Source organism: Solanum stenotomum, chromosome 5 (assembly GCF_019186545.1).
Source record: "Solanum stenotomum isolate F172 chromosome 5, ASM1918654v1, whole genome shotgun sequence".
NCBI lineage: Eukaryota > Viridiplantae > Streptophyta > Magnoliopsida > Solanales > Solanaceae > Solanum > Solanum stenotomum.
The window spans coordinates 54,956,854-54,984,565 of NC_064286.1; the positions used below are offsets into that span (position 1 = coordinate 54,956,854).

General features: G+C 31.7%; 3 protein-coding genes across 4 annotated transcripts in view; all 3 read right to left on the minus strand.

Annotated features, from left to right (window-relative positions):
- Positions 1-378: 378 nt before the first annotated feature.
- On the minus strand, positions 379-3,588 carry LOC125866210 (receptor-like protein 7). The gene has a single exon (XM_049546523.1). The coding sequence runs from the start codon at positions 3,535-3,537 to the stop codon at positions 607-609; it is 2,931 nt and encodes a 976-aa protein (XP_049402480.1). The 5' UTR covers positions 3,538-3,588; the 3' UTR covers positions 379-606.
- A 1,325-nt stretch (positions 3,589-4,913) lies between these two features.
- Positions 4,914-9,522, minus strand: LOC125866211 (solute carrier family 40 member 2-like). Of its 2 annotated transcripts, none has more exons than XM_049546525.1 (8): positions 9,426-9,522; positions 8,197-8,347; positions 7,474-7,670; positions 6,910-7,389; positions 6,509-6,680; positions 6,235-6,372; positions 6,011-6,121; positions 4,914-5,347 (listed from the first exon to the last, which is right to left on the minus strand). In XM_049546525.1, exons 2-8 carry the CDS (start codon positions 8,344-8,346, stop codon positions 5,213-5,215), a joined length of 1,383 nt encoding a protein of 460 aa, XP_049402482.1. In that variant the 5' UTR covers position 8,347; positions 9,426-9,522; the 3' UTR covers positions 4,914-5,212. The 2 variants fall into 2 exon arrangements, with proteins under 2 accessions (XP_049402482.1, XP_049402481.1); XM_049546524.1 differs by lacking the exon at positions 9,426-9,522 and adding an exon at positions 9,162-9,295.
- A 13,844-nt stretch (positions 9,523-23,366) lies between these two features.
- The window catches only part of LOC125864427 (regulatory-associated protein of TOR 1-like), a 44,643-nt gene continuing 40,297 nt past the window's right edge, over positions 23,367-27,712 (minus strand). The window contains exons 21-23 of the mRNA XM_049544425.1: positions 24,502-24,587; positions 24,034-24,115; positions 23,367-23,794 (exon numbers count right to left, since the gene is read on the minus strand). Coding sequence (XP_049400382.1) covers positions 23,456-23,794; positions 24,034-24,115; positions 24,502-24,587 — 507 coding nt within the window. The 3' untranslated portion in view covers positions 23,367-23,455. The remainder of the gene's footprint in view (positions 23,795-24,033; positions 24,116-24,501; positions 24,588-27,712) is intronic.

A 27,712-nucleotide genomic window follows, 5' to 3' on the forward strand; every position in this document is an offset into this window, starting at 1 on the left:
ATTTAGAGCAAGAGCTCTTCGCTATTTTGTTAGATATATTTACATTCATATTTTAAATTTAGAGCAAGATTTCTTCGCTATATCACATACTACTATATGCTATATTATCTTAATTAGTTTTACATTATTCAACATTTCATTTTTTGCACAAAAATAACCAAAATAAAATGAAAAGCATTAGTTGACACTTAATATTTGCACAAATACAAAAGAATAATGTAATTAATAATTATCAACGTTAAATTAGACCTATAGAAATTTGTATGATAGTACGTTCCCAGAACTAGTCTACTGAGACGAATAGAGATCACTAATATATAGTCATGTCAAGAATTTGCAGAAAAATAGACCAATTTGTTAGCATGATGGACAGATTATAATAGCTGTATATTATCTATGTAACAGCTGTATATATTTGTGTAAATATGGTGTTAATTGCTTCCTAAAAGAAACTAATTTCGCATACAGAAAACACAAAATGAACTCCTTAATTCATTCAACATGCAGGCTTATCCAGCAAAACAGAATGTAAAAAGATCCAACCTCAAAGCTTAGGCACCAAGTGAACAAAATGACCTTGTGTACTCTACACTAATAAAGCTTAACTTACCTTGACCTCCTTCTGTTTCTATTTCTGCCTGCCTTTTTGTGCTCACCAAAAATTCTGAAAAGAAGTCTGTCAACGAGCTCATTATATCTTGTGCTATGCAAAAGCAGCCAGGTAACGATACCAAAACACAATGAAGATCCCAATGCAAAACTTATATATTTCCCATCAACTGTTTCATCGTCAGAATGTCTTCTTGGTTGTGACGATCCATTCATTTTGGTGTCACTGCACAGTTTCTTCAGCGGAAAATCACACAGCCCTGTGTTCCCTTCAAAAGATTCTGCTGAGAATGTCTGAAGTTGGTTTCCTCTTGGAATCCTACCGGAAAGTTGATTAAAAGATAGGTTCAAGAAAGCAAGGAATGTGAGACTCGCGAGCTCGTCTGGAATTCTCCCACTTAACTGGTTTACTGAAAGATCTAAGGATCCAAGCTGAGTCAACTTTCCGAGGGCCTTTGGTATTCTTCCTGTCAAAGCATTGTGCGATAAGTTAAGAAGGTAAAGCAATTTGAGATCTCCCAATACCTCTGGTATCTCTCCTTCAAAGTTGTTGCAGGAGAAATCGATGGAAGTAAAAACTTCAAGAATATTCTCAATCTCCATCTCCTGACCTTTGAGAGTTAAAGTCACTCTATTTCGATAGTAGAGGCCATAGTTGATGAATTCAACTTCCAAGTAGTGTAGTCGTGGCTCTGGATTTCTGCTCTTCATCATGCCTTCCAAGCTCGAGAAGTAATGTGGTAGCAGTGCTCCCCTGAAATTGTTGGATGCAATATCTATAATTTGAAGCTTCGACCATGTTTGATTAGCTATACGACACAGGAGATCTCCATAAAACTTGTTCGACCTTAGGACTAGGATGTGCAAACTGGGTAATGTTTTCAACATACATGGGAATGTATCTCTAATCTTGTTGTTTCCAATGTCTAAAACCTCCAGAAATGCACATCTTTGCAGGGATCTTGGTACTTTTCCTTCTAAGTTATTGTTGCTGAGGTCTAAAGTTTTCAAACTGCAGTTTGACAAAAATGTATCAAGAATAATGCCACTTAGTCTGTTTCTCCCTAGATTCAGCACTGAGAGATAGTCAAACATTTGAAATAGACATGGAGGTAGTTTGTTGTTTATGGAATTGTTTGACATATCAATAAATTGAAGCTGATATAGATTGCATATGGAAGAGGGTATTGATCCCGTAAGTTTATTATTGGCAATTGAAAGGTAGATAAGAGAATTAGGTACAATGGGTATATTGCCCTTGATCCTGTTGTATGAAAGGTCTAAAGCAAATATGAGTGACTGGTTTTTGAGATCCGGGAACTTTTGCAACTGGCATGATGCCAAGTTCAGTTCACTCATTTGGGGAAAGGGAAATGAGGTTGAATTACTACCCTGTACATCAATTCTCAAATTGTTGTAAGAAAGGTCAAGTATTTTTAGCCTAGGAAGTCCCTTTATCGCTTCGATATTAATGGTCCCACTGAAGGAGTTGGAAGAAAGTGAGAGTTGTGAAAGCCTATTGAGTTTAAAGATAGACCAGGGGATTGATCCATTTAGATAGTTATTGCTCAAGTCAAGTTTATACAAAAAAGAGGAGGACGCGTTAGCAAATTCATGGACTTCTCCACTGACGTGATTATTCTGAAGTTCAAGCACCTGCAATGATGGAATAGAAAACACAACTGTCGGAAGGGTCCCACCGATAGAATTTTCTTCCAAGTGTAGATACTCAAGCTCTGAAAGACCTCCAAAATGAGTAGAAGAAAGTGGACCTGTTAGATTGTTATAAGAAAGGTCAATGTAATTGAGCTTCTTTTCCTTACGAAATAGTGGGATTGAGCCAGTAAAGCTATTGAATGAAAAGTCTAAATAAACTAAATCTCTTAGATTTTCCATTTTTGATGAGATAGGTCCAAAGAAATTGCATGAACTTAAGTCAATCTCGGTCAAGGTTGTGAGGTTAGCAATTGAATCTGGAAGTGAACCTGTGAAATTTGTTCTGCCAAGACCTAACTCCCTTAATGAACCATTCTGTGAAAAGTCAGGTAAAGTGCCAGTGAGTTTTTCATTGCCATATAAATCAAGCTCCTGTAGAGTTGTTACCTGAAAGATCTTATTCGGAAATTCACCTCTCAAGTTGCAGTTACTGAGACTGAGGGTTGTCAATTTTGTAAAATTTGCTAGAAATTCAGGAACTATAGTGGACAAGTTGTTGTCATCCAGACGAATGACTGAAAGGAAATGAAGATTTAAGAGGACGGGATCAAAAGGGCTTGAAATGCCACAATTTGTCATGCTTAACACTCTTAACTGAGGCAGAGATGAAGATAAAGTTGAGCACCACTCAATCCCCTTCCATGGTATGTACACTTCATCAAGATAAAGTTCTCTAAGATTTGGCAGGTTTCCAACCAGTGCCTTCAGATCTCCGCTCTCAAGCTTTAATGCGACATTAGAAAGGTCAAGAAACGTTAACTTCGTCAATCTTGACAATTCCATTGGAATCTTCCCACCAAAACCAGCAAATGACAAATTCAGGTATGTTAAGTTTGTGAGCTTATAAACTTCTCTCGGTATTTGAACAGAGTTTAAATGATTATAAGCCAAATTCAGCTTCTCAAGATACTGAAGATCGAATAGACTGGTTGGATTCTCAAGTCCTCTGAAAATTGTTTCGTTGTCCAGTTCCAAAACAAGCACATGACCTTTCTGATCACAACTTACACCTGGCCACTGGCAACAGTCAGTGTTTTGATCCCATCTTACCAGTTTGGTTGACAAAGATGAATCGAATGTAAGGCCATTCTTTAGTTTAAGCAACAACGCCTTTTGATCGCCTAAACAATGACCATACACTGGAGAATTAATCAAAAAAAGCACCACCAGCATGGTGATGAAAGAAAGCTGTAGCATGAGTGATATTTTCATTGTGAGGCAATGCTATAAAATGCAGTAATGATATGTTGCATGTATACAAATCATATTGGCCGGCACACGCAAAAAATAATTAAGCAAAGACAAGGAATGAGCAACTAAAGTTACTCCAATTTTGAGTTTTGAAAAAGTCAAGACAGCATCACCATTTTGTCTAATGAGAGTCCTACTTCAGATGTTTTAAAATACAAAGAAAGTTGATGTTTCTGTCTTTTAGTTTATGCATAGGATGGTGAGGAAGGCTACTCTTTTGTATCTTATCTAGTCTTTAGTCTCAAAATAGACAAATTACAATTTGGTTTTCTGTTGACTTGGGTTGTGCAAAAGCAAGTCAACCTAAAATGTTAATCACATTAGGATAAAATCTGAAAACTTCCTTTTTGGATTACCATTTTGCCTCTCCACTAAATTAAAATAAAATTAATTAATTTATTAAATATTAATTACATAATTGGGGAATATGAAGTCCAACAACTACACTTGAATTTTTTAGTTATAACACTATAATTATAATTGATTAGGTTAAATTCAATTAGAGTAGAAGACAAAATAATGTATGAAACTCTTCCAATTCCGTGACTCTTTGAGTTTTGAAACCAAAATAAAATTTATGCATCATGATTCAATGTGCTCCATTAATAAATTTTGGTAGGTGAAAAGACAATCAAATATCACTATAAACACCAGTAAATTGCTCCTTAGATGATCATATTATTTTCTATCATCTACTGTTCTCTTTTCTTCTTCCTAAATAATATATAGATACATGTCGTCAAGAAGCTAATTGAGGAGAAGAACACATAGCTTCATACGGAAATTAAAAAGAAAAGCTTTCTTACAATATAGTTCAAGTGTTAAGCTTAGAAGTATAAGATATGACCTATGTATTCCTTTAGATCATTTTTATGTTAGCTTATGATTTTAAGTTTTTCTTTTCCATTTTGGAGTTAAGGTATGATTGTCCAAAATAAATTTGGTATGCAACCCCTATTTTTATATAATTCTGTATCATTTTGCATTGTTAAAGATTTTTTTTTGTGTTATTATTTTTTTAAGTGCTACTTAATTGACAAAACTTCTATTAATACATGATGAGTTTGATAATACTTGAAAAATAGTTTATGCAATATGTTTTTTTTTAAAAAAATACAAGTAATTTAAATAAAGATTGCTAAAAGATAATTACTTTGAATGAAAGATTTTAATATGTAATTTATAACTCAAACATGTTTCTTAATACTAATATTTATATAATTTTTTAAAATTTTGTGGTCAATAAAATTGGGTTACACGCGCCAGAACTAGTTTTTATATGTGCACCCGCGAAGTGATAGACCCTTGAAGAAGTACAATATAAATCAAATAGTAGCAATCTTGGTTATAGCTTTTCAAATATAAAATTTCTTGCATTGCCTTAAAAGCAGTTTGCAACAGTTAACATTTATGGTGTACAAAAGGCTCTCATTGACATTAGCCTATGAGGCAATCTTTGCTGAATACAAGTTGTGTCATGTAGCTCTCTACTAAAATGTAATTTACAAGATGCACAAAAGTTACACATAAAGAAAACTCGAAGAGGGAAGGAGCAAACCTCGTGTTGTTCCACCACAAGCTTCATAAAAAGGAAACATGCTTATGGTTCTGTTTTTCATGTTCATCGTTGCAGAGTCTAAGATGATCTTACTAAACAATTGAACTTCTCAAAGTGAAATAGGTGCTTCCTAACCCGATAAACATGTATACTGTATAACGTCGAGGCCAGTGTCACTAAAAGGAAAGATAATAGGATCAACTTCCAGAAATCCTGAATCAAATGCAGCAGAAGAAACACGTTAAAACACATTTCAAGTATACAATAACAAGAAATGCTTTTTATGTAATAGAAAGATAGAACTTGTATTTAACACAGGACAAAATAATACTAACAACAACAACAGCATACCCAATGTAATCTCATAAGTGGAGTCTGGGAAGGGTAGAGTGTACGCAAACCTTACCCCTACCTTGTGGAGGTAGAGAGGCTGTAAATTTCCGAAAGAGAACCTTTGATTACACAAAGGATCACGTCTCTTGATTACGAGAAAGATAAATATGGTAATAGATTATATTTTCTTATTGTTTCTCTAGCCAAGCAAATGCTTCAATCGATATACAATAGATCACAAGTTCCTCTCCAAAATAATCGCCAAAAACAGAAATTACGAAGTTGTGCAAATGAAGTGCTAACAACAGAAGTATCTATCTTTGAGGCTGCGAGAGAAAAGTTGTATAGATCTTCTTTCTACAGAAGTTGTGAACTTTACCTATAAAAGGTTCCTTAAATCTCTTATTCACTATCAAGTCCTAGTTTCTTTTGTGAAGCACTTCTAAGTCACGTTACAGCTTCGAGGGAATAATGAGTTCTAAAAATGCCTCTCCGGATTGAAATAATAATGAGTGATTCATGAAAATCTAAAATGATCATCACCTGGGGATTAGATATGATTATGCCCGAGAGATAAGTCATCAATTCCAGGAAAGACTGTAGTGAGTTTTGAACTCCTCCTACCACACAGCGATCACTTTCAGGGACATGATCCTGTCCAAGTCCAGAAATGAAGATGCCATATAATGTAAATCGCTATCAAGAAAAACGATGAAGATGACAAATCTCATCAACGAAAGCTAGCAGAAATGTTTTAGCATCCTCACCTGCATTTGCTGAATGACCGCTAAGTCAAACATCCACAAACCCAAACGCGATGCAGCCACACCAGCCATAAGCATACATGCTGATAGAAATTTCTTATGGACCCATATTGAAGCTACACATATCAACAGGAAAGTCCACTGCATAGGTAACAGAATATAACCAACTTATAATTCAGAACATTCAATGATTACACCGTAAATTTCTTAGCAACTTCTCATCATATCCTGTCACCATACAGATTTTGGCTCCTTAAGTATTTACTATGGTTAATACCTGTGACCAGATTGACCAAAGGCCTGTTCGAAGTGTTGAAATATGTGATTCTAATATTGGGTAGAGAAATGTTGCAGCTATCCCTATTGTTGCGCTTACTCCACGCGCAATTCCAATGACATATGCCGGAATTCCTTCCCATTCAAGCGTAGCAGTCATCAACGTTCCAAAGCTGTGGCACAAATTAGACGAAAAAGTGATCAATATGCCCATGCCCTCGGTATATTATGTATCAGACATTTTACTAGAAAGTTAAAAGTTTCCTAGGTAATGTTAAAACCCTTCTCAGGCAAAATGGCAAAAGCACCGGGAGGCTGGTGCAGTTGTTAATTTCAAGGATGATTGTTGCAAATGATTTTAAGGTCAATTGCATAATAACGAGTAACATTACTAAGTTTCACCTGAGTACGGTGAAAAAAAGCAAGGCAAGGGCTAGCCCTGGGAGGACTACATCTTGCTGCAAGTACACTTTCCATGCAGAAAGGCAAGGTAATCTTGAGATCGAACCGACTATTTTCCTCCAGAGATTTTCAGATTGCTCCAATCCAATTCTATCCAAGTGAAACGTGCTTTTCTGTTCATGAGAAATAGTGGGGCTTAAATCCGAATGCTCTGGCAAAGATCTTGAGGCCCTCCTCAGGCTGCTTTCACTTAGAGCTGGAATCCCATTGTATACAGATGTAAGAAGCCAGTATTCCAAGAAAACGGATATAACATTCCAAAGAGCTAGAGTCATGGCTGATGCAGTTAGAGAAACAAAGCTGATAATGAAGCCAGTTATCACCGGAGCGAATAGCTTGCAAATCAAATCTATTCGTCTTATGGTTGAATTCATCTTTGTTAACAGCCCAGGAGGATGCCCTTCTGATATTACGACTACCCTGCCAATAAAGTTCAGTTAATTGTAAACACATCCAAACTAAATTATGAATGAAAATTTCAAGAAAAGGAGGGCGCACACTCACCATTCTCTTTCGATCAAGATGGTTCCGGCAAGAGATGAAAGCACACCAACAGCTCCGGATATATAAATTAAACTTACAAGTGAGATAAATGCCGTAAGATTGACCAATATCAAGTCTGCACGGACTAAAAGAGCAATGACTGCACCTCCAGCAACAATAAATGAGATGTTTTGGCTTAGCAGCCAAAGTTGGAGAACCTGCAACAAAGTGCAAAGATTGTATTCCTAATCAAAAGTGAACATTATGCGATCACGTCTTGAAATATAAAAATAATTGTTAGAAACTTTTTGCGTGTCTGAGTACTCCTGCTACCACGAAATGTTTGGTATGCAGAATAGTACGCAATATCTACTAAACCATGCATGCCAACGATTGGTTACTCGACCCCATATTGTTACCCCTTTGCATAAGCAGAAGCTTTTGTTCCTTTCGTCAAAATACAGTACTAAAGTGGATTTCCAATGCGTCTTGTGATTTTGCTTCACTAAAGCACAATTTACTTACATATCTCTAAAGCATTTTTTGACCTCTTGATTCATATATACCATTTACATATCAATATGAATGGTGTTGTTGAGGCATAGTTGTTGTTGTGGTATGAATGATGAATAACCATTAGTATATGACAATTACCATAGCAATTATCGGAAAAATGTTCTATATTTTAAATTGGATCTTTATCAATCATGTGCAGGGGACTGTTAAGAATGAATGAGTACGAACCTTAACATATGTTAACCTATCCACCCACTGTCCAATGAGAGGACCAAACAATGCCGTTGAAGCAGACTCCACCACACCATAAGCAGCCGTTAGGAGTAACGAATCTGGCCAGACGTTGATCATGTACAAACCAACAGAGAATTCCCACATCCTGCAATTATGAAAATGTTTATAATTGAATCTCACAATAATGCTCGTATAATTGCATTACGCCTTCCATAACATGTATCATAGGCTATATTGCACAATTTAGTAACTTCTACAATGTCTCATACCCTCCCACTGAGTTCATGTTATTCTGCATTATTACCACTTCAAAGGAAGTAAAAAACACTACAATCTCCATAAGACTGATATCTAATGAACATACTAACGATTTCTGAGCAGGAGATTCATCGAATGGAATAGGCAGACAATTAGAGAATAATAAGGTCAATTCTCCTATGTAAATAGTCCAGAAAAAGGATTCTGATTCATTTTTTTTTCTTGAATTTATACCACTACACAGAGTGTTTAGCGACCTTTTATTAACATAAAAATCCTCAATAGGATAAGTACAAGCAAGGGGGCTAGACCTTACATTACCAATCCTAATAAGACTATGAAGAAATCTCTAAATATTGGTTCTATCGGTTTTACTGAAAAGGATCATAGGCAACGACAGAGGCAGGATTTTCAACAAGAGTTCATCATTTACTATATAAACGTAACAATATAATACATTTTGACCTTATTGTACAATATGATTTTCGGGCCTTCTGCCCCTGTAGCTCCACCACTGATCACAGGCATGAAGGTTTAAGTGCAAATTTACTCAAATTTGCATAACAGTGAATAATTTGAAGACATACTATAATTAAAAACAAGCTTTACTGTTTTATCACACCAAGAACAATACATAAAATCTAAATTTCTACACTCAAACTTGAAAATTTTAGAAAATAAAATACATAATATATAGTAACCTGGCACTCCATCTGGATAGAAAATGACCAACATATAGATTATAGAGAAGAGCTTTTGGAAATTGAGGGTTCTGATTTTCTTGGGAAATTAATGCCTCATTCAACATGTTCATACTAATTTAATATTTTTCCTTTTTCTCCTTCTTTGTAATTTGAAACATAAATTTGGACTTGTCTATACATAAAATGAAGTTGAGGGTTGTTATATTTATTAATTGTGAAACAGGAAGCAAGATTTGACAAATGATACGGGAATCTTAGTACCTCAATTTGATTTATGACGATTATCCATCTTGTAACCTCCTGTCCTATTTCGCCTTCCCTTACCAAAATAAAAATAAATACAAAATGATGGTGACCCTTCAACATTTTCATGAATTAATTACTAGAGTTCTTATAGTATTTCAACGAAATGGCAGAGGAATCAATTACTACAGGACAATAAATCAATCTTTTAGGAAAATATTTGTTACACGGATTTGTTTATAGGTACATGTCAGTATAATACCGGTAATCAAAAGTAGGTTCGAGCTATGAAAATGGAGAAATCTCTAATAGGGTCTGTATAAGTTGAATTTCATGAAATTATACTTTCTAATAATTTATAAACCTGAAAATGAATCATCTTAAACTTTTTGATGTGTATCACTTTACTAACTCATTACATAATCAAGTTGACTAGTTTTTTGGTCAAATTTTGTTTTTATTTTGCTTAATTTTAACAATCATATAATCATTATTCATTATGTATTGTTGTTATTTTGCTACTATTATGTAAATACAGTTGGAATTTTTAAATGTAAAAAGGAATAGAAAATAGTAACATGCCAAAAATACGACAATTTATATACTAAAGTTTATTAGCAAAAGTGAAGAAAGAAAAAAAGAAAGAGAGAACTATTGTCCATTTTAGCAGTCAGATTTTATTTTTGTCTTCTTGCATGGACAGATCTCAGTTTCACGAGGCTTTCAACTGCCATGGATTAGAATAGAAATAAAAATATTTTTTTAAAATTTAATACAAAATATATGATCAAACGCTATTAAAAAAATATATGCTGACTGAGCAAAGAAAACATCCAAAAAGAAGAAATAAAAAAGAGTAGGGCAAACATTGAGATAGATATTGTCCAAATACAAATTAACTGATGAAGATATTTTAAGTAGGGAAAAGGACTTAAAGGAGAGAAATACTTTCGATAGATATCTTTGACTTCATATTAATTAAGGCTATCCAACTATATATATATATATTAGTAAAGAAAGCACGGGCCCAACATTAATAAAGTTATATTGTTACTCTCTTCGTCCCATATTAGATAAGAATCTTACTAAAAATATTTTTTCATATTATTTGAGCACTTATTAAATTAGGATAGAATTAATTAATTCTTTTCCATTTTACCCCTACAATTAATATGACCATTCCTATATTGTATGTGTATTTTTTGTAACTCATTTCAATGTGCATTGATATAAACAAAGGGTAAAATGGTGAAGTCTTCCAATGTATTAATGATTTCTTAATCACCGTGTAAAGTTGGAAGTGCCCATCTAATATGGGACGGAGGGAGCATAGTTTATGTATTGTTATAATATTAGTAAAGATTGTTATAATATATTTTGCTCATAAGTGAGCTAGTATAGAAACTTATTTGTCATTTGTCTTTTTAATTTCAATTTTAAATAGCAAATAAATGTAGTGATAAGATTGAGGGTAGAAATGAAGCATATCTTTCTAAATTTAAGTAAAAATAAATAGAGTAGAAGTAACATTAGGGTTATCGATAGGACGATTCATTCGGTTATTTTTTTAAAAATTATATCATTCAATTTTTCGGCTATTTTATAATGTATAACCAAAATTAAAATATTAAAATCATCCGAATCCTAATTTATGTGACACAAGCAGTACAAAAATTAGTCTTTTTTTTGTTGTCTCGTAGATATTTGAAGTTATTATTTATTGTAAATTATAGTACTTTTTATTAAAGTTTTTAATAACATATGTTACTCTTTATGTTTGAGAGTTAAACCAACTTTTTTTATATGTCTTTTAATTTTATATGTGTTTTGTCCTTTTCCATTTTCAAAAACTAATACTTTATCCATTTTATTTTATATGTCATTTCTTTTTATAAATATATTGCTTATATAGTAATTTTTATTGGAACACATGTTGACTTCTTATATAGTAGTTATTCCCTCTTCTTATATAGTAAAGTAATACTAGACATCGGAGCCCGTGCTAGCACGGGCCCAATATGTATTATTTTTGTTTCAATTTATGTGACAAAGACAAAATTAAAGAGTTAATCAAACTTTAATATTAATTTAAAATAGTTTAAATTTTTAATTATTGTTAACTATGGTAAAAATTTTTTTTATGTCTTTTAACATTCTAAATTGGTAATTATTGTTGTATGATTTGTAATATCTTTTACGCAATTTTGAAATAATAAAGGTTATTTCTTCTTTCTCAATTTATGTGGTACTAATAAAATTTGGAGATTCAATCAATTTTTTTTGTCTTTAAAATATTATATTGTTAATTACTGTAAATTATTGTACTTTCTAAGTAATTTTCAAATAATATATATTATTTCATTTGTCCAATTGATGTGTCACCGATAAAATTTGAAGAGTTAATAAGATCTTTTATATATTTTTATATCTTTTGAATATTTAAGTAAATAATTATTGTGATATATAATATTTTATACAATTATTTTAAAAAAATTAAACAACAAACAAAACGAATTCATCATAGGAAAATTACCAAAGCATCCTTGAATACATCAATAATGGGTCCCACTTTTTGTTTAAAAAAATATGCATATTGGGAGGATATTTTTGTCCAAAGTGGAAATAGAATAAGTATAAAGCATTAAAGTCTTTTAAAAATTTTAAATTGTTAATTCTTATTGTATGATTTGTAATACTTTTACGTCATTTTCAAATAATAGAGGTCATTTCTTTTTTCTCAATTTATGTAGTAGTAAAAAATTTTGAGATTCAATCAATTTTTTTTTGTCTTTGAAATATTTCTAGCAGTTTATTACTGTAATTTATAGTACTTTCTAAGAAGTTTCAAATAATATATATTATTTCATTTGTCCCAATTTATGTGTCACCGGTAAAATTTGAAGAGTCAATCAGATCTTTTATATATTTTTATATCTTTTAAATATTCAAGTAATTAATTATCGCAATTCATAATATTTTATAGAATTATTTAGTATAGTAAAATAAATTTAAAAGAAACAAACAAAACGAATTCATCATAGGAAATTACCAAAGCATCCTTCAATACATCAATAATGGGTCCGACTTTTTGTTTTTAAGAAATTGCACATTCGAAAGATATTTTTGTCCAAAGCGGAAATATTGTGTAAAAAATGTGTATCTATTGTGATTTTGAATGTTTTGTGGGGTAATAGGATGCACACAAAGTTAAGGTGTCTTTTTGAAAATTTGGGACAACTTCAAGTATCACTTAATGTTTTTTCTCAAAATCTAATTTACTTTCGTAAACTATGTATCAAATCAAAATTTAACAAATTTAAAAAGGAATGAGTAATAAATAGCCCATACAATGACATATTTATTATTTAACTAAATAATAAATATGTAACTAAAAATCTTGTTAGCTTTTGGTTGAAAACTAACAGGATAGTTACAATGATAGTTGCATTGTGGCTTATTATATATATATATATATTATTTATTTATATTGTATTTACACTAATTATAATTAGTATTGAACTCATCGTTCGAAAATTTAAAAGGAAAATCACATGACACAACAAACATAGCCCCAATATATCCTAAAATAGTGATATTCCTTTTCCTTTTTTTTTTTAAAAATGGTAAGAGTATAGGTTTAGTATTAAATACACCCAATACACATATCTCCTTATTTCTAGCATAAATACAAATATATCTGGTATAATACAATGACATACAAAGTGTTTTTTAATGGTGGTTGAGATGATTTTTAATTAGGAATAATGATATAACATATACTTGTGTCTCTTAAAATATTAAAGCATGGGTGTATCCAATATTATTGGCTAGGCTATGTAAAATAAAGGAAATAGTTGATTCTGAATCGAATAAATCAAGTTGATGAAAGTGGTCAAATTACGAATTTAAATCCATAAAACACAAAATCTAAATTTATCCCTGAATATAAGGATCTGTTTTGCCATAGATTTCCCAAGTAAAAATTGGGGGAAAATTTGACAAATAGTGTTTGTCCATATAATTTGTCATTATTTGGCTAATAATTGACAAATAACTCAAATTTTCAAATACTAGAAAAAACTAGTATTTGGATCAAATCTCATTATTTGGAATCTTTTAAAAAATTTAAATTCTATACCAAACTTTTATCTTTTACAAAAACACCTCTATAGTAGTTTTTTACATTTTATTACATAATTTTTTACGTGAACACCAAAGTAGTGTGGAATATTCAGTGAATATGAAAGTGATTATATGATTGTTGATGAAAATGATGAACAATCGGCTTAGTGTAACAAAGTCATGTGTTTTGTCTACTTCACGATGTANAAATTTATCCCTGAATGTAAGGATCCATTTTGCCATAGATTTCCCAAGTAAAAATTGGGGGAAAATTTGATAAATAGTGTTTGTCCATATAATTTGTCATTATTTGGCTAATATTTTTGACAAATAACTCAATTTTTCAAATACTAGAAAAAACTAGTATTTGGATCAAATCTCATTATTTGGAATCTTTTAAAAAATTTAAATTCTATACCAAACTTTTATCTTTTACAAAAACACCTCTATAGTAGTTTTTTGCATTTTATTACATAATTTTTTACGTGAACACCAAAGTAGTGATGAAATATTCAGTGAATATGAAAGTGATTATATGATTGTTGATGAAAATGATGAACAATCGGCTTAGTGTTACAAAGTCATTTGTTTTGTCTACTTCACGATGTATGAATTATGCTTGTTGCACTCACTCCGAACTACCACATTGCTCCAATGTTTAAGGACACTACTTGTTATTTATTGCAACGAAGATCCAATTGACTTGTAATACAAACAAATGGTTAGTTTTGATAGTTTTAAAACTTATGGATATAAATTATATTTCCTAAAAAAGTGAAATATGTTTCTCAAATACTATGGCCAAACACATGGTGAAATTTCACCCAAATAATATTTGCCAAAAATATTTGAAAATTCATGGCTAAACGCTAGCTAAGTGTTGCACACTGACATGAATATAATGCATTTTGCATGCATACAAATATAATATATTTTGCTTGCCGACGAATATAATGTATCCTGCTACACATTTTAAATTCTTACTAAGTTTTATAAATATATAAATTATTATTATATTTCATAATTTGGACGATTCTATCCTAATATACGTACGAAAATTCCACAATTTAAGACCCATAAAATTTTATCGTAGCCCGCCTGTAAATACATATGAATGTAATATGATTTCCACTCTACTAATACGAAAAGTTTGAAGCACAAAAATAACAAAGAATTTGATTATGTAAGCCTGTCTTCTAGTGATATGCGATGGAAACACTAGTTCAAATTCAACCTGAATTGTTCATTCTTAATTAGAGATATCGGGTTTAATTTATGGAAAAGATATAAAATTCGGTTGAAAACGCGTCGCTCTTAAACAGTGAGCCCCATAATTCAAATTTAATCAAAATCCTGTATCGAACATGAGTGAAAATCGGCGGAAAAACACTATTCAAACAGTAGATACTATATTATAATATTTATTATGATAAATATATAAAATGAGACTTTTAATTCTTTCATAAAACAAAATTTATGTACATATAAACAATAACGAAGTAAAAGATTTCATGAAGAATGTTCAAGAATCAGATAAGGATTTTTTTTTTTTATGAACGAATACACTAAAATTTTGTAAACCAATTAAGTAACATCAATAATTAATTAAAATCAAACTGCATAATATTTCACATTTAAGTTGGATTTCTCGTAATGCAACTTGATTAGACTAAACACAATGAAAACATATTGAAATTTAGTTAATCAGTGAACGTTCCACCTAGATCTATATGAAAAAAAAAAAAATTCAATTTTAAGCAATATTATAATTGCAATTTGCAAATTTTATTTTTCTTAAATTTTGGTCCTAGTAGGTGGAAAGTTATTTCACAAAGCACTGGATTTAAAGTAAATAGTACTTGTGGTTTATAATGTATCATCCAATTATTAAGAAATTAAACTCTACTTTTTCCTTTATTTTATATTCATACATATTTTTATGCCATCAATGTTGCCTGGGCGGTGCAGATTCTCTAGCTTCCACCAAGTTAATTTCTGATTATCAAATAATCCCAATCCTTAATTTTATAATCCCAATTACATCTTTCCAAATTATTAATTATAATAATGAACTTAAACATTATATTGATGTATTAAAATAATATGCAATTTGGAAAACACTCGCTAATGGATACAAGAGATCACCTTGAAGAAGAACTAGGCGTACATTAATATTACATTTCCATTACTTAAGTCGATAACATATTCAATGTAATCTCATAAGTCATCGTAGTCCTGAAAAATGATGTATATGCAATCTTATTTCCATCTGATGAGAGTATAGATCGAGGTTGTTACTAAAGAATCCCCGACTCAAGTTATTAAGCATAACAAAATAAGTACGAAAATCAATATGAAAATTATACGTGATCATTAAAAGATTAGTATATATATATATATATATATATATATATGAAAAATGAAGAAAACCACTTACTTGTCAACAGGGAGGAGAGCTAGTTGCAAATGCATTGGCACGTCGATGGTAAAGACAATAAGGTTGAGTGGTCATGATGGGGAAGATGGGCACATGAAGAACTAACTCATTTAACACATGGAACAACATATATTAGAATTACTTTTCCTGGTCCCAATTTATGTAACACGTTTTTCTGTTTAATTATTTTCAGAAAGAACGATATATTTTCTTATTTGACAATTGTTTAATGACATTATAAATTTTTTATCCATATTGAATCTCATTTATTTAACAAGGAGTCTACAGAGTGTACTCTTCTTTTAAAAGGATAATTTCTGGAACATTATAAATTTTTCTCATAATTCTTAGTAACTTTATATCCAGTCAAACTACATCAGATTTTAGGACGGTATTGTGAGTTTAATTTAACATATTGCTTTCGACTCAAATTATGTATATAGAGAGATAGACGCACCATACATTAAACGAGTTTGATATACATGTACAATATTACTTACCAAAATGTAGGAAAATATTAAATTTCTAAGTTTATAATGCAACAGATTGAATGGTTTAAACTTGTCAATTTTAATCTTGGATACACTCCTACATATAGATACGTGAAAAGTTTTAAAATATATATACATATAATAAGATTACACAATCCTTTTGAATGTGACTCTAACTAATCTTAGAGACTGTAATGTATGAGTTAGTAAAGCACGTACCCTGCTTCTCCATCTTGCTCAAAACTCACCTTCTCATGATGCCACAATTTTAAAGACTAGCTCTATTATATATTGATAACTTTGAAAACTTTCAAGTCAAGCAAAGGAAGTACTTTAATTTATTTGTTTTTGATAATATTTCGTATGTAATTGTGCTACCACTTAGCATCATATTTATAACAAAAGAAGAAAATTATTGTGGAGTTATGTCAAAACCTATTTGTTTGGTATTAGGTGTAAAGGAAGATTAGTTGCAAGTGGGAGCCTCTACCTAAAAATTATAATGCAAGAAATTGAGTTGTCAATATAAATTATATTTATTTATATCATATAGGACCACACACCGATAGGACTTAACATTTACTCTTCCATAATGACATTAGGTTGTCAATCTGTGGTACTCCCTCTTTCCGATTATACTCGTTCATTATTGACTTTGCAGATTTTTAAACAAACTATAAATAGAAAGACAATTTTACTCTATCACATTTTGAATATAATCAATACAATATCTTGAAAAATGTAACGATCATACTTGTTCATTATTGACTTTGCATATTTTTAAAGAAACAGTATATAGAAAGGTAATTTTACTGATCATACTCGTTCATTATTGACTTTGCAGATTTTTAAACAAACTATAAATAGAAAGGTAATTTTACTCTATCACATTTTGAATATAATCAATACAATATCTTGAAAAATGTAATGATCATACTTGTTCATTATTGACTTTGTAGATTTTTAAAGAAACTATATATAGAAAGGTAATTTTACTGTATCACATTTTTGAATATAATAAATACAATATCTTGAAAAATGTAATATAGTAATGACTATAATTAATGATAATAGTAAATTAGAAACTAAATGAAAAATTATCCATTAATTTTATAAAGTGGACAAATATTGATGGACATCCTAAAATAGTATAGTGGACAACTATTATTGAATGAAAAGAGTATTAACTAGTACCCAATTAGAAAGGGATCTAAAATTTAAACTTCTAGATATAAATTTTATTTTAGAGTTTGATCACAATTTACTGAATTTGAGATATGTTATTAATTAGTACCGGGCTAGAGACAAATAAAAAATTTAAACTTCTATACATGAATTCTATTTTAGAATTTGATCACAATTTATTTGAATTTGAGATATGTTATTAATTGCTACCCGAGATAGATTTAAAATTTAAACTTCCATATATGAATTCTATTTTAGAATTTGATCACAATTTATTGAATTTGAGATGTGTTATTTATACTTATTGAATAAATTATTTATTAAATATTTTGTTTGATTATTTCTCGAAATTTTTTGAATAAAAAATATGGGCACACACCTTTAGGGCAATCATATTTTGTTTTACATCATTAAAAACATACTCAACTTCCTTTTTATATGTCATCCTTACTATAAATAGTTGTTTTATAATACTTGTTATTTCATAAAATTAATGCACAAATTACAATATTCTTCCTATTTTATCTTTGTGAGTTATTAGCCTTGAAAATATACATTTGATCAACAAAGAAAAACTAAGTGAATAATTCATGTCCATTGATCAAATTAATTAATCAAATTAAATTAATTCATATTTATTAATTCAAAAATTAACTTAAAAGAAAAATTAGATAATGGTAGAATAATAAACTTACTTAATTTCTTTTTCTTAATACACATAAAGTAAAAAATAGTAACATATAAATAAAAATGAGGGAGTATTATTTATCACAATTTAATAGATCTTTACACTTAAATTTACGGCATTTCATTGAAAGCATTAAATTCATATGGACCCAATAACATAACATTGCATCCATCTCTATCGATCCAACTTTCTTTCATATGAAAAAGAGTAATTAATTACTTTTCATAATATAGTTATATGAAAAAGGTCTGGTATGCCTCTCAATTTTATCATTTAGAGCTGATATTTCTCGTTATGAAAGTGACTTATATATACGCCTATTGTTATACAAATGCCACACATATATTCTTTTCCTCTAATGGAAGTGAAATAAATAATTTTAATTTAATTTTTTAATTATTTTTTCTTAAAAAAATATAATCCATATGGGTATATTTAATCCTCCTCACATGCTTTTTTTTTTTTTTTACTTTTTTTGTTTTAATAACTAATTTAAATTTATTATTTTTATGGTCAAACTTATTTATGTTTCTCTAATTTTCTTGTAAAATTATCATAGATGATCTGATTTTTTTTCAAATACAAAAACTAAATTACAATATAGCTGGAAAATATAGTTTAAATTATAATATAGCCAAGAAAATAAGTTTTTTTCTTTACACTAAAGAATGAAGGAAAAAGATAAAATAAGGATAAGAAACTCAAATAATTATATTCAAAGAAGTCAAAATAAAATTTATGTATGAAAAAGATTAAAATATAACTTGAACTTTGCTAGAAGGATCATATATACTCCTACATGAATCTTTTTAAAATTAAAAGTAAAAATTATAATTTAAAACTAATTTTTTCACTTCCGTAAATGAAGGGTATATGTGAGATTAATTTGTAACGGTAGGGGTATATGTAAGCCGTTTGTATAACGGTAAAGATATATATCAGCCACTTTCATAACAATGGGCATATAAGTTCTAATTGGCAAATTTGAGGGGTATATATATCAGACGCATTTCCCTTGTTAAATTACTCCTTCCGTCCAATAATAGTTGTCCACTATATTATTTTGAGATGTGTAACAATACTTATGCACTTTGTGAAATCAATGGATAATTCTACACTTAGTTCCTAGTTTACTCTTATTATTAATTATAATTATTTTTCTATTACATTTTTCAAGAAATCGTATTAATTATATTTAAAGAATAATATAGTAAAATTACTCTTCTATTTATAGATTCTTAAGAAGTGTGTAAAGTCAATACTAGTAGATAATATTATTGGACAAAGAGAGTATAAAAAAGAATTCTTATGACAAAATTGATTAAGACAGAAATTAATTACGTAATAGTTCAATTATTCGGCGGATGTGTTGAAAATGCTTCATCTTATTACTCTGTATTTTTTAATGTATTTTTTGGGCTACAAATTTAACAAGTAGAATATAGTTGTTTCATATATATAGTGGAAGACACCTTTCTTGTTTTCTGCCATTATGTGAATTCTTTATCGTTATTTTTGTTATGTATATTAATTCTTAGCCTACAATCAAGAATATATCATTGTGACCAACGAGGATTGTTGCGGAGTGAGAAATACTCTTGTTGGGTTTTATTTGCCGTGAATTTCTTACCATAAATAGGTTTTCCTTTTAGGAAAAGGTTTTGGATTGGCTAGTCCTTTTTTTTGTAGGAAAAGGTTTAGGACTCTATAAATAAATGTTTGTTCCTTCTAACTTAATCAGTATTCACAGTGTAGTTTTAAGGGCTTTGAGAGTTTTGGTTAGGGGGAGAATTTGTGGGTCACAAGCTTGATACGTTATCACTTGTGTGAACCTCCCATGTATTCCGAGTGAATTGGTTGAGGTTGTTTCTCTCTATATTTTGTACTCTCATGTTTATATAGTGGATTGCTCATCTCCTTTGTGGACGTAGGTCAATTGACCGAACCACGTTAAATCTTTGTGTCTTTGTATATTTCTCGTTATTCTTCTTACTCATGGTCTTTCGAGGTTTGCTTTGCTAGCTTCCGCGTTACACCTGCTTATTTCGGTCCTAACAACTCTTTCATTCTTAATTCAAAGTTTCGAACTTGAATCCTCTTGAATATGTCGCATTTGTTAGGAAGTATTTTCCTGACATGTATTCAGATTTAGTCATGCTTTAATACGGATAGCAAACATTGAGTAAGAAGTCAAATAAAAAAAAACATTATTGTGCATATTGGAAGACACCTTTCTTGATATATCTTTGTATATATCGTCGTAGTGGCACTAAGTTTTAGTCACCAAATCTACTAGGAATACTTCTTTTTAAGTCTTAGTATAATATAATATACTAATGAACTTCTATCATCCTTGATCTAAAACACTTAAAAATCATGCAAATCTAGAACTGAGACAAAATACTGATCAATTATTTTTTCCCAATTTAGCCATAGGTAAGACTGATACACAGTAAACAATTCATGAAACCTAGATATGTACCTGTGCCGCTTGAATCCAAAACCTTTAGAATATGTTTTGATATTAGATAACATAGTGCAGATTCGAAATCTTAGAAGAAAAGAATCAAATTCACATGTGATATAATATATAGTTATGTTCCCTCTTTAGACAAAGAAGCTCTGTGATAAAACGATGCATATTTACTTTTACTACACAAAAACTATGTACGTTTTTTCCCCTATATAATATCACTCAACTTGGTAAGTGATTCATTAGCAACTGGACAACCCTTAAAAGTTGGTTTTAATTTGAAAAAACGACAAACCTACAATATTTACTATTTTCTTCCTTTAGTTTGAAATAATTACATATTATTTCACTAATTCATAATTTCATACCATATTTCAAGTTAGATGCACCTAGATATATAATGGAGAGAGACGAGCGAGATAGGAGGGAAACAAATGAATTCACTGATACATGTGAAACACATTAGATACATATTTCTGAGATACTTGATATAGGGAAAGAGGCAAACGAGATAGGAGAGAGTTGGACATGAGAGAATCCACTTGAATACAATGTATCTAAAATAAATTACACTTAATTTTGACCTCATGTATCCGATATACATGTATCTAAACATATCTTTGGACCTGAACATGCCAAATACATGTATCCAAAGACCAAATCCGGTAAGCTTCGTAACATTACAAACTAGAGAAAAAATCTAAGTAATTAGCTCCTAAACTAATAAAATTTCTATAAGTTACCCTTTTTAATTTTCATTTTGATACTTTAACTTGGGTCAATATCTATTGAACACTCCAACAGGACCAACACCATTAGAAATGTGTCTATGAAACACCACATTCTAACGTGACACAGAAAGTAATTCCGTTGTTGTTAAGTGCGTGGATCACTTATATAACCATGAAAGAATCATTTGGTTCAGTATAGTAACAGGTAGAAGTGAATAGTTAATTAACTCGATATGATAAATTACATCCTTTTTAATGTATAACAATAAGAATATTTTTTTTTTGAAGTACGAAGATAATGTAAGAAGAGAGGATAAATCAAATTCTTCTGAGTAGTAGTTTTCCACTGCAATATAGGTATTTTGATCTTTGTGCCACGTCCCTAAACCTATTCAAACTCATTGCATCATCACACTTTGGTATGGATAAAAGAGTCCGGAGCCAAAAAGGCAAAAAAAAATTGTCAAAAATTTCAAAAGGGTACATCAATATTTTTTTAACCAAAAGGGCAAAATCGCTCTTGACGGAGCGATTTCATTTTGACAAAATTCACACCGTTACTGTTAGAAAACATAAAAATTGCTCCCCCAACAGCGATTTTGTCAAAAAAAAAAAATTCTAACATCGCTGCCCCTGCAGCGTTTTTCTCTAAAAAAAAAAATCTTTTTTAAATTGAAATCGCTGCTATAGCAGCGATTTTCTTTAAAAAGTTAAATTTTTTTAAAGAAAAAATCGCTGGCAAGGCAGCAATTTCATTAAAAAAAATAATTTGCACTTTAAATATATTGCTGCTTTGAGGAAAACAGTGTTTTAAAAAAAAATCAGTAAAAGTTTCTTTTTTTTTTAAAGAAATCGCTACAGGGGCAGCGATTATTAATAATAAAAAAATTAACTTTTTAAGAAAATAGCTGGTATAGCAGCTATTCCAATTTTTTAAAATAAAAAATTCACATCGCTGCCATAGTAGCAATTTTAAAGAAAAAAGAAAAAAAATTGGACGAAATTGCTGCTGGGGCAGCGATTTTTATGTTTTTTAATGGCGTCAACTTTGTCCGAAAAAAATCACTCCGTCAGAAGCGATTTTACCCTTTTGGTTTAAAAAAAAAATTGATGTGCCCTTATAAAATTTTTGACAATTGTTTTTTGCCCTTTTGGCTCCGGACTCGTGGAAATCAATTGCTGTAGAATATTGTTGTTGACATGAAAGTGACCAGAAATAGTTTCTTTTTAATGATCGTGTTGTCGGGACCAGCTTGGCACACACCAGGTACCTGCTACCTCCCACCAGAAATAGTTGATCCAAAGCTTAAAAAATTGTCCAACTATCATCCCCATTAAGGACTGTTTACAACATAAAAATTATTAACAGGTGAGGACACCACAGAAAGTAAAGAAAGCGTTCATGCACACCGCAGGGACTATTCTATTTGCTATAATCAATGTATAAATATGTAGGAGGCTACTAATTGATATGTACAAATTGACTTAAATGGGTGAGAAAGTTAAAAAAAGAAGTAAGCTTAAGCAGAGAGAAGATTGAATAAATGATATTTACAAAATAGAAAAACAAAGAATGAAGATATTTACATCTTCTTTTTACCTTTGTATGGAATTTTTCTCCAAAGCTTTCGTTTAATATGTTGTTTTTCTCGACTTTCCACCACTCTGTGCTGATGCAGCTCAATAAATAAGTAACATGCAACCTCCGTGAACCCGATCAGCTCTTCAGAGAGGTTGACAGCAACTAATCAGAAGATGTCAACAGCAGCCTCAGTGAGCCGATCACTGTATTAAGAGATGTAGACTGGGACCAGAAGAGATGTCAACAATCCATCCGCCACTGACCATCTCAAAGGAACACACCCAAGTCCCAAAAATCTTGTTTCTCAATCTGAGAATTTGTGACGAAGCTATGAAGTTGTTATGTTGGTGGGGAAATTTCATCAGCATAGATAGAAACACAAGCATCTGTTGCACCAGCAGCAAGCAGCACTTGATAGGGATGGAAGGTAAGACATCTTACAGATCCTATCTTCTGAGCCATGAAGGTGGACAAATATCTAATGGTGCCTAACTGCTGACCCTCCAGGTTGAACACTTTGATAAGTTGCTTTGATGAACCACTTGCTATAAGGGGTGCATGACGATGTACCGCCAGAGATGTAAGTGATCCCCTGTGAGCATCAATGGTCAAGTAAGCCTCCTTGAGATTTCTCATATCGAGGAACTGAATATCACCAGCCTGAGATGCACTGACAACCTGAGAAGAAACAAGTGAAACAGTTCATGAATTCTCATTTTGCTTTGACAATATTGGAGAACATTTTATCTGCAAAAAAATTGTTAGTAGAAATAATTATTGGAACTACTAATATAAAAGAGAGTGACAGTGAGTATATACTCTTTTTTTTTTCTTTTCAAAATATGGTCTTCTGAGAAACCAGTAACTGACAAGTTGACACTTGACAGGCCAGATATAAACAGGGCAATAGTAGTCACCTTTGCTGGTTGAAGTCCAGGTTGAAAGCAAACCCCAACAACTCTTTCAACTTTGGGATGAGGTCGTGTTGAACAAACAGGCCTAAACAAACACATATTAAACAGTCAAAAAACCACTGAAAGATGGATGTATTTTATGCACCAAAAAATGTATGCATGTGTACGTAATGCCTAATGTATGAGACTAACCATGCAGGACGGATACCCATCTTTGAGGTCTGAAATTACCCACACACTTCATAATGCGAAGGTAAGCATCATCATCCTGAAATCTATAAATCAGTGACTCCAGGAGACATGATTCCCACCCCAACCCCACTCAAAAAGAAAACCAAAGACTTGTGGTCTAAGTTACATTATGCAATTTCACACCACCAATTGCCCAATTGTACTTGAAATGCGCATACAAGTGTGTATGCAAGTATGCACACACATTTATGCTCGTGAATTACAAGCATTACATCTTACATTTCTGGCATTCGAATATCAAATAATTTGACAGATCCATCCACGAATCCTGCACCAAATTGACCCACGTGAACTTCAGAAGCAGACTGCACAAGGCACAAAAAAGTTTAGACACCATCACAAAGATAAGTGGCATGGTTAGAGCATTCAGCAAAAAGCACAGCATATACAACAACAACATACCCTGTGTATTCCCACAAGTAGGGTCTGGGAGGATAGAGAGTACACACACTTACCCCATACCTCGTGGAGATAGAGAGGTTGTTTCAAAACATATACGTGTGATAAAATTGTTTCAAATGTCAACAAAACTCTAATGTTTTGGTGTAGAATCCGAGGATAGCAGAAAAAATGGGATAACATAATGACGAACAAAAGGATCCAAGAATAAGTACAGCCAAAAAAGACAGTCCAGCCTTAGTTTAATAAAAAAAGAAGTATCTATCTCCTCCTTCTCCACCCAATGCAAGGCCTTACAAATATATCTTGACAATGTAAGCTGGTGGTTTTAAATAGGTTCAGGTAGGTGAGCATGCACTCCTTAGATGAGTGTTTTTCTTTCTGATGAAGGTAACAAATTTGATATCATCAACAGTAGGGGTAGGCATTCGGTTCTTCAAAACTTCAGTTCGATTCATTGGTTTTCGGGTTCTTCACTGGTGCATACTGAATACCAACCAACAACAAAATACCCAGAGAAATCCTACAAGTGAGGGTCTAGGGAGGGTAGAATGTACGTAGACCTTACCACTATCTCGTGCAGGTAGAGAGATTGTTTCTGAAAGACCCTCGGCTCAAGTGCAACAACTCCGGTATAAAGAAGGAGACAATGAAGAGAATATAGTAAATAACAGGGAAACAGTGCAAAAGTCTACTAGAGAGGAGCAGAACAACAATAAAATCATGTGATAATCGAGACACCATAATCAACATACTAGACTATATTATTAAAAACAATAATAAATAATGAAAATAAAATAAAAAAACAAGAACTACCAGAATACAACTAGTACCATCGCAAACACCAGCCACCCTAAGCAAGACCCCACTACACTACCTACTAACCTTCTATCCTAATATGTGCCCTCCACACCCTCCTATCTAAGGTCATGTCCTCGGTAATCTGAAGTTGCGTCATATCCTGTCTTATCACCTCTCCCCAATACTTCTTCGGCCTACCTCTCCCTCTCCTCGTACCTTCTATAATCAACCTCTCGCACCTCCTCACCGGTGCATCTATGCATATCCTCTTCACATGTCCAAACCATCTTAATCTCGCTTCCCTCATCTTATCCACCACAGAGGCCACTCCCACCTTACCCCAGATATCCTTATTTCTAATCTTATCCGACCAAACCGAAATTAATTTGGTTCTTCGGTATGAGCCTGATAAAATGGGTTCTTTTTCTGCTGGTAAAATGGTCTATTTCTGATTCAAAATGGACTTTTTTTTCTGTTTTTCCTTAAAAAAAAAACCATTATCTGTAATGAGAATTTTTTTTAATAGTGATTAACTGAAGGATGACAAAAACTGAAAATACATCAAACCAGTATCAACTGAAAAGTGCTTCCAATTCAGCAAATCTAAGCGAATATGAACCCTTGGAGTTTGTTGCATTCAAATATCTGGTTCAAGGTTTGATAGGAACAAAAAATATTTGGGTACACTTTTATGCATAAAGCAATTAACCATATGCCTCTTTTCGAAAATACACTTCAGAAAATTTCAGTCCCACACTTGCTTCGTGGACTGCAACTAGCTATGTGTAAGGGTTTTGATCTTTAAAATGTGGATTTGCAGCAAACATGACCGGACCAAAGAATTCATGTAATAAATATTTTGGTGACCCTAAAATCGAATACTGAGGTTTTGGAAAAAAAAAACCGAGAGCGACCTGAAGAACCAAAACCAAAGTTATTTGGTTCAGTCTGATTTTTAAGTTTTTATGCCCACCCCTAATCATCACAGAGGCTGTGCTGGAGCCATATTTACAGTATAAAAACGCAAAAAAATATGTCCTTGTTCTTTTTACAAGGATTCTATAATATCCAATAGAAAATCCGAATCATCTAAGAATTCCTCCTTAAACCAAAAATGAAATAAAAGTAGTAAACTAATATTGAACTTCCAGATTGAGCTGCATTTGTCTTCAATACATCTTCAATGTTGTATAAATTGGCAGCAGAAAGGCTATAGTGGTAGCCATATTTACAGATGCTAATAGACAAAAAACTGCTCTTACTCATCTTACAAGGAGCCTAAGTGAAATAACTATATTTAGTTCACCTTTAACCTCTGAATTGAGTTGCATCCATCTTCAAAACACCTTGCATTCCTTTCCTTCCAAGAAATCCACCACACACGAGTTCGGATCATGTTCTACCATTTCTTGTCAAACACTGACTCCCTCATTATTCCAGCACTTGAAAAGATCACTTGAAGACTCATGTATAATCCATCTGAGTCCATTCATACTAAGAAATAGTTGCCACAGCTGAACAGTAACAGTGCAAGAACAGGTCACTGTTCTCTAAATCTGCATAGCATAAGTAACATCTGGAACTCATTTGGATTACTCTTATCTTCAAGTTTTCTTGAGTTGGGCAAGCCTGCCTTGCCACCAACCATAAAAATAAGTCACTGAAAAAGGAATCTTACTTCCTAAATCTGCGTCTAAAACCATTATTCCCCTGATGCCCATTACCTGAGAGGCTGAGAATAAAGAATAAACTGACTTTACCATGAAAATCTTGCTGCTATTTCCTTTCCATATGAATGAATCTTATGTAGATGATGTACCCTGAATCAGTCACAGCTGTTCAAAAAGCTCAGTAGCTCTATCTATTTCTCATTCGTTTAGTAGTCTCCAGAAATTAAAATTCCATCCTTGTTGTCCCCTTTTCTTCAGTATTAGCTTCAGGAAAAGACACCAAATTATACAAGTCAGGAAACAGATCTATTAGAGGACCATGCCCAAGTCCAATATCACCCCAAAATGACACTATTCTGCCATTGCCAATGATGAAACCAATGTTGTCAAAGAAGTTAGGCCCCTGTGACCCGATAGTTCTCAAAATCATTCCAAAAGGAGATTTCATTATTTGGTACACCACTGATTCTCTTGTCCATATTTAAGGCTAATCACGTGCCTCAACAAAGCTTGTTCTTTTGCAACTATATCTTCATAGCCACTTCCATAATGACTTTTGT

Excerpts from the sequence above, each read along its gene's own strand:
- LOC125866210 (XM_049546523.1), bottom strand. The coding sequence starts at position 3,537 with ATGAAAATATCACTCATGCTACAGCTTTCTTTCATCACCATGCTGGTG.
- LOC125866211 (XM_049546524.1), bottom strand. The coding sequence starts at position 9,274 with ATGAACATGTTGAATGAGGCATTAATTTCCCAAGAAAATCAGAACCCT. Across the intron at positions 6,681-6,909 it reads CTTTTTTTCACCGTACTCAG|CTTTGGAACGTTGATGACTG; the intron begins GTGAAACTTAGT and ends TTTGTGCCACAG. Across the intron at positions 6,373-6,508 it reads TTTGGTCAATCTGGTCACAG|TGGACTTTCCTGTTGATATG; the intron begins GTATTAACCATA and ends TTACCTATGCAG.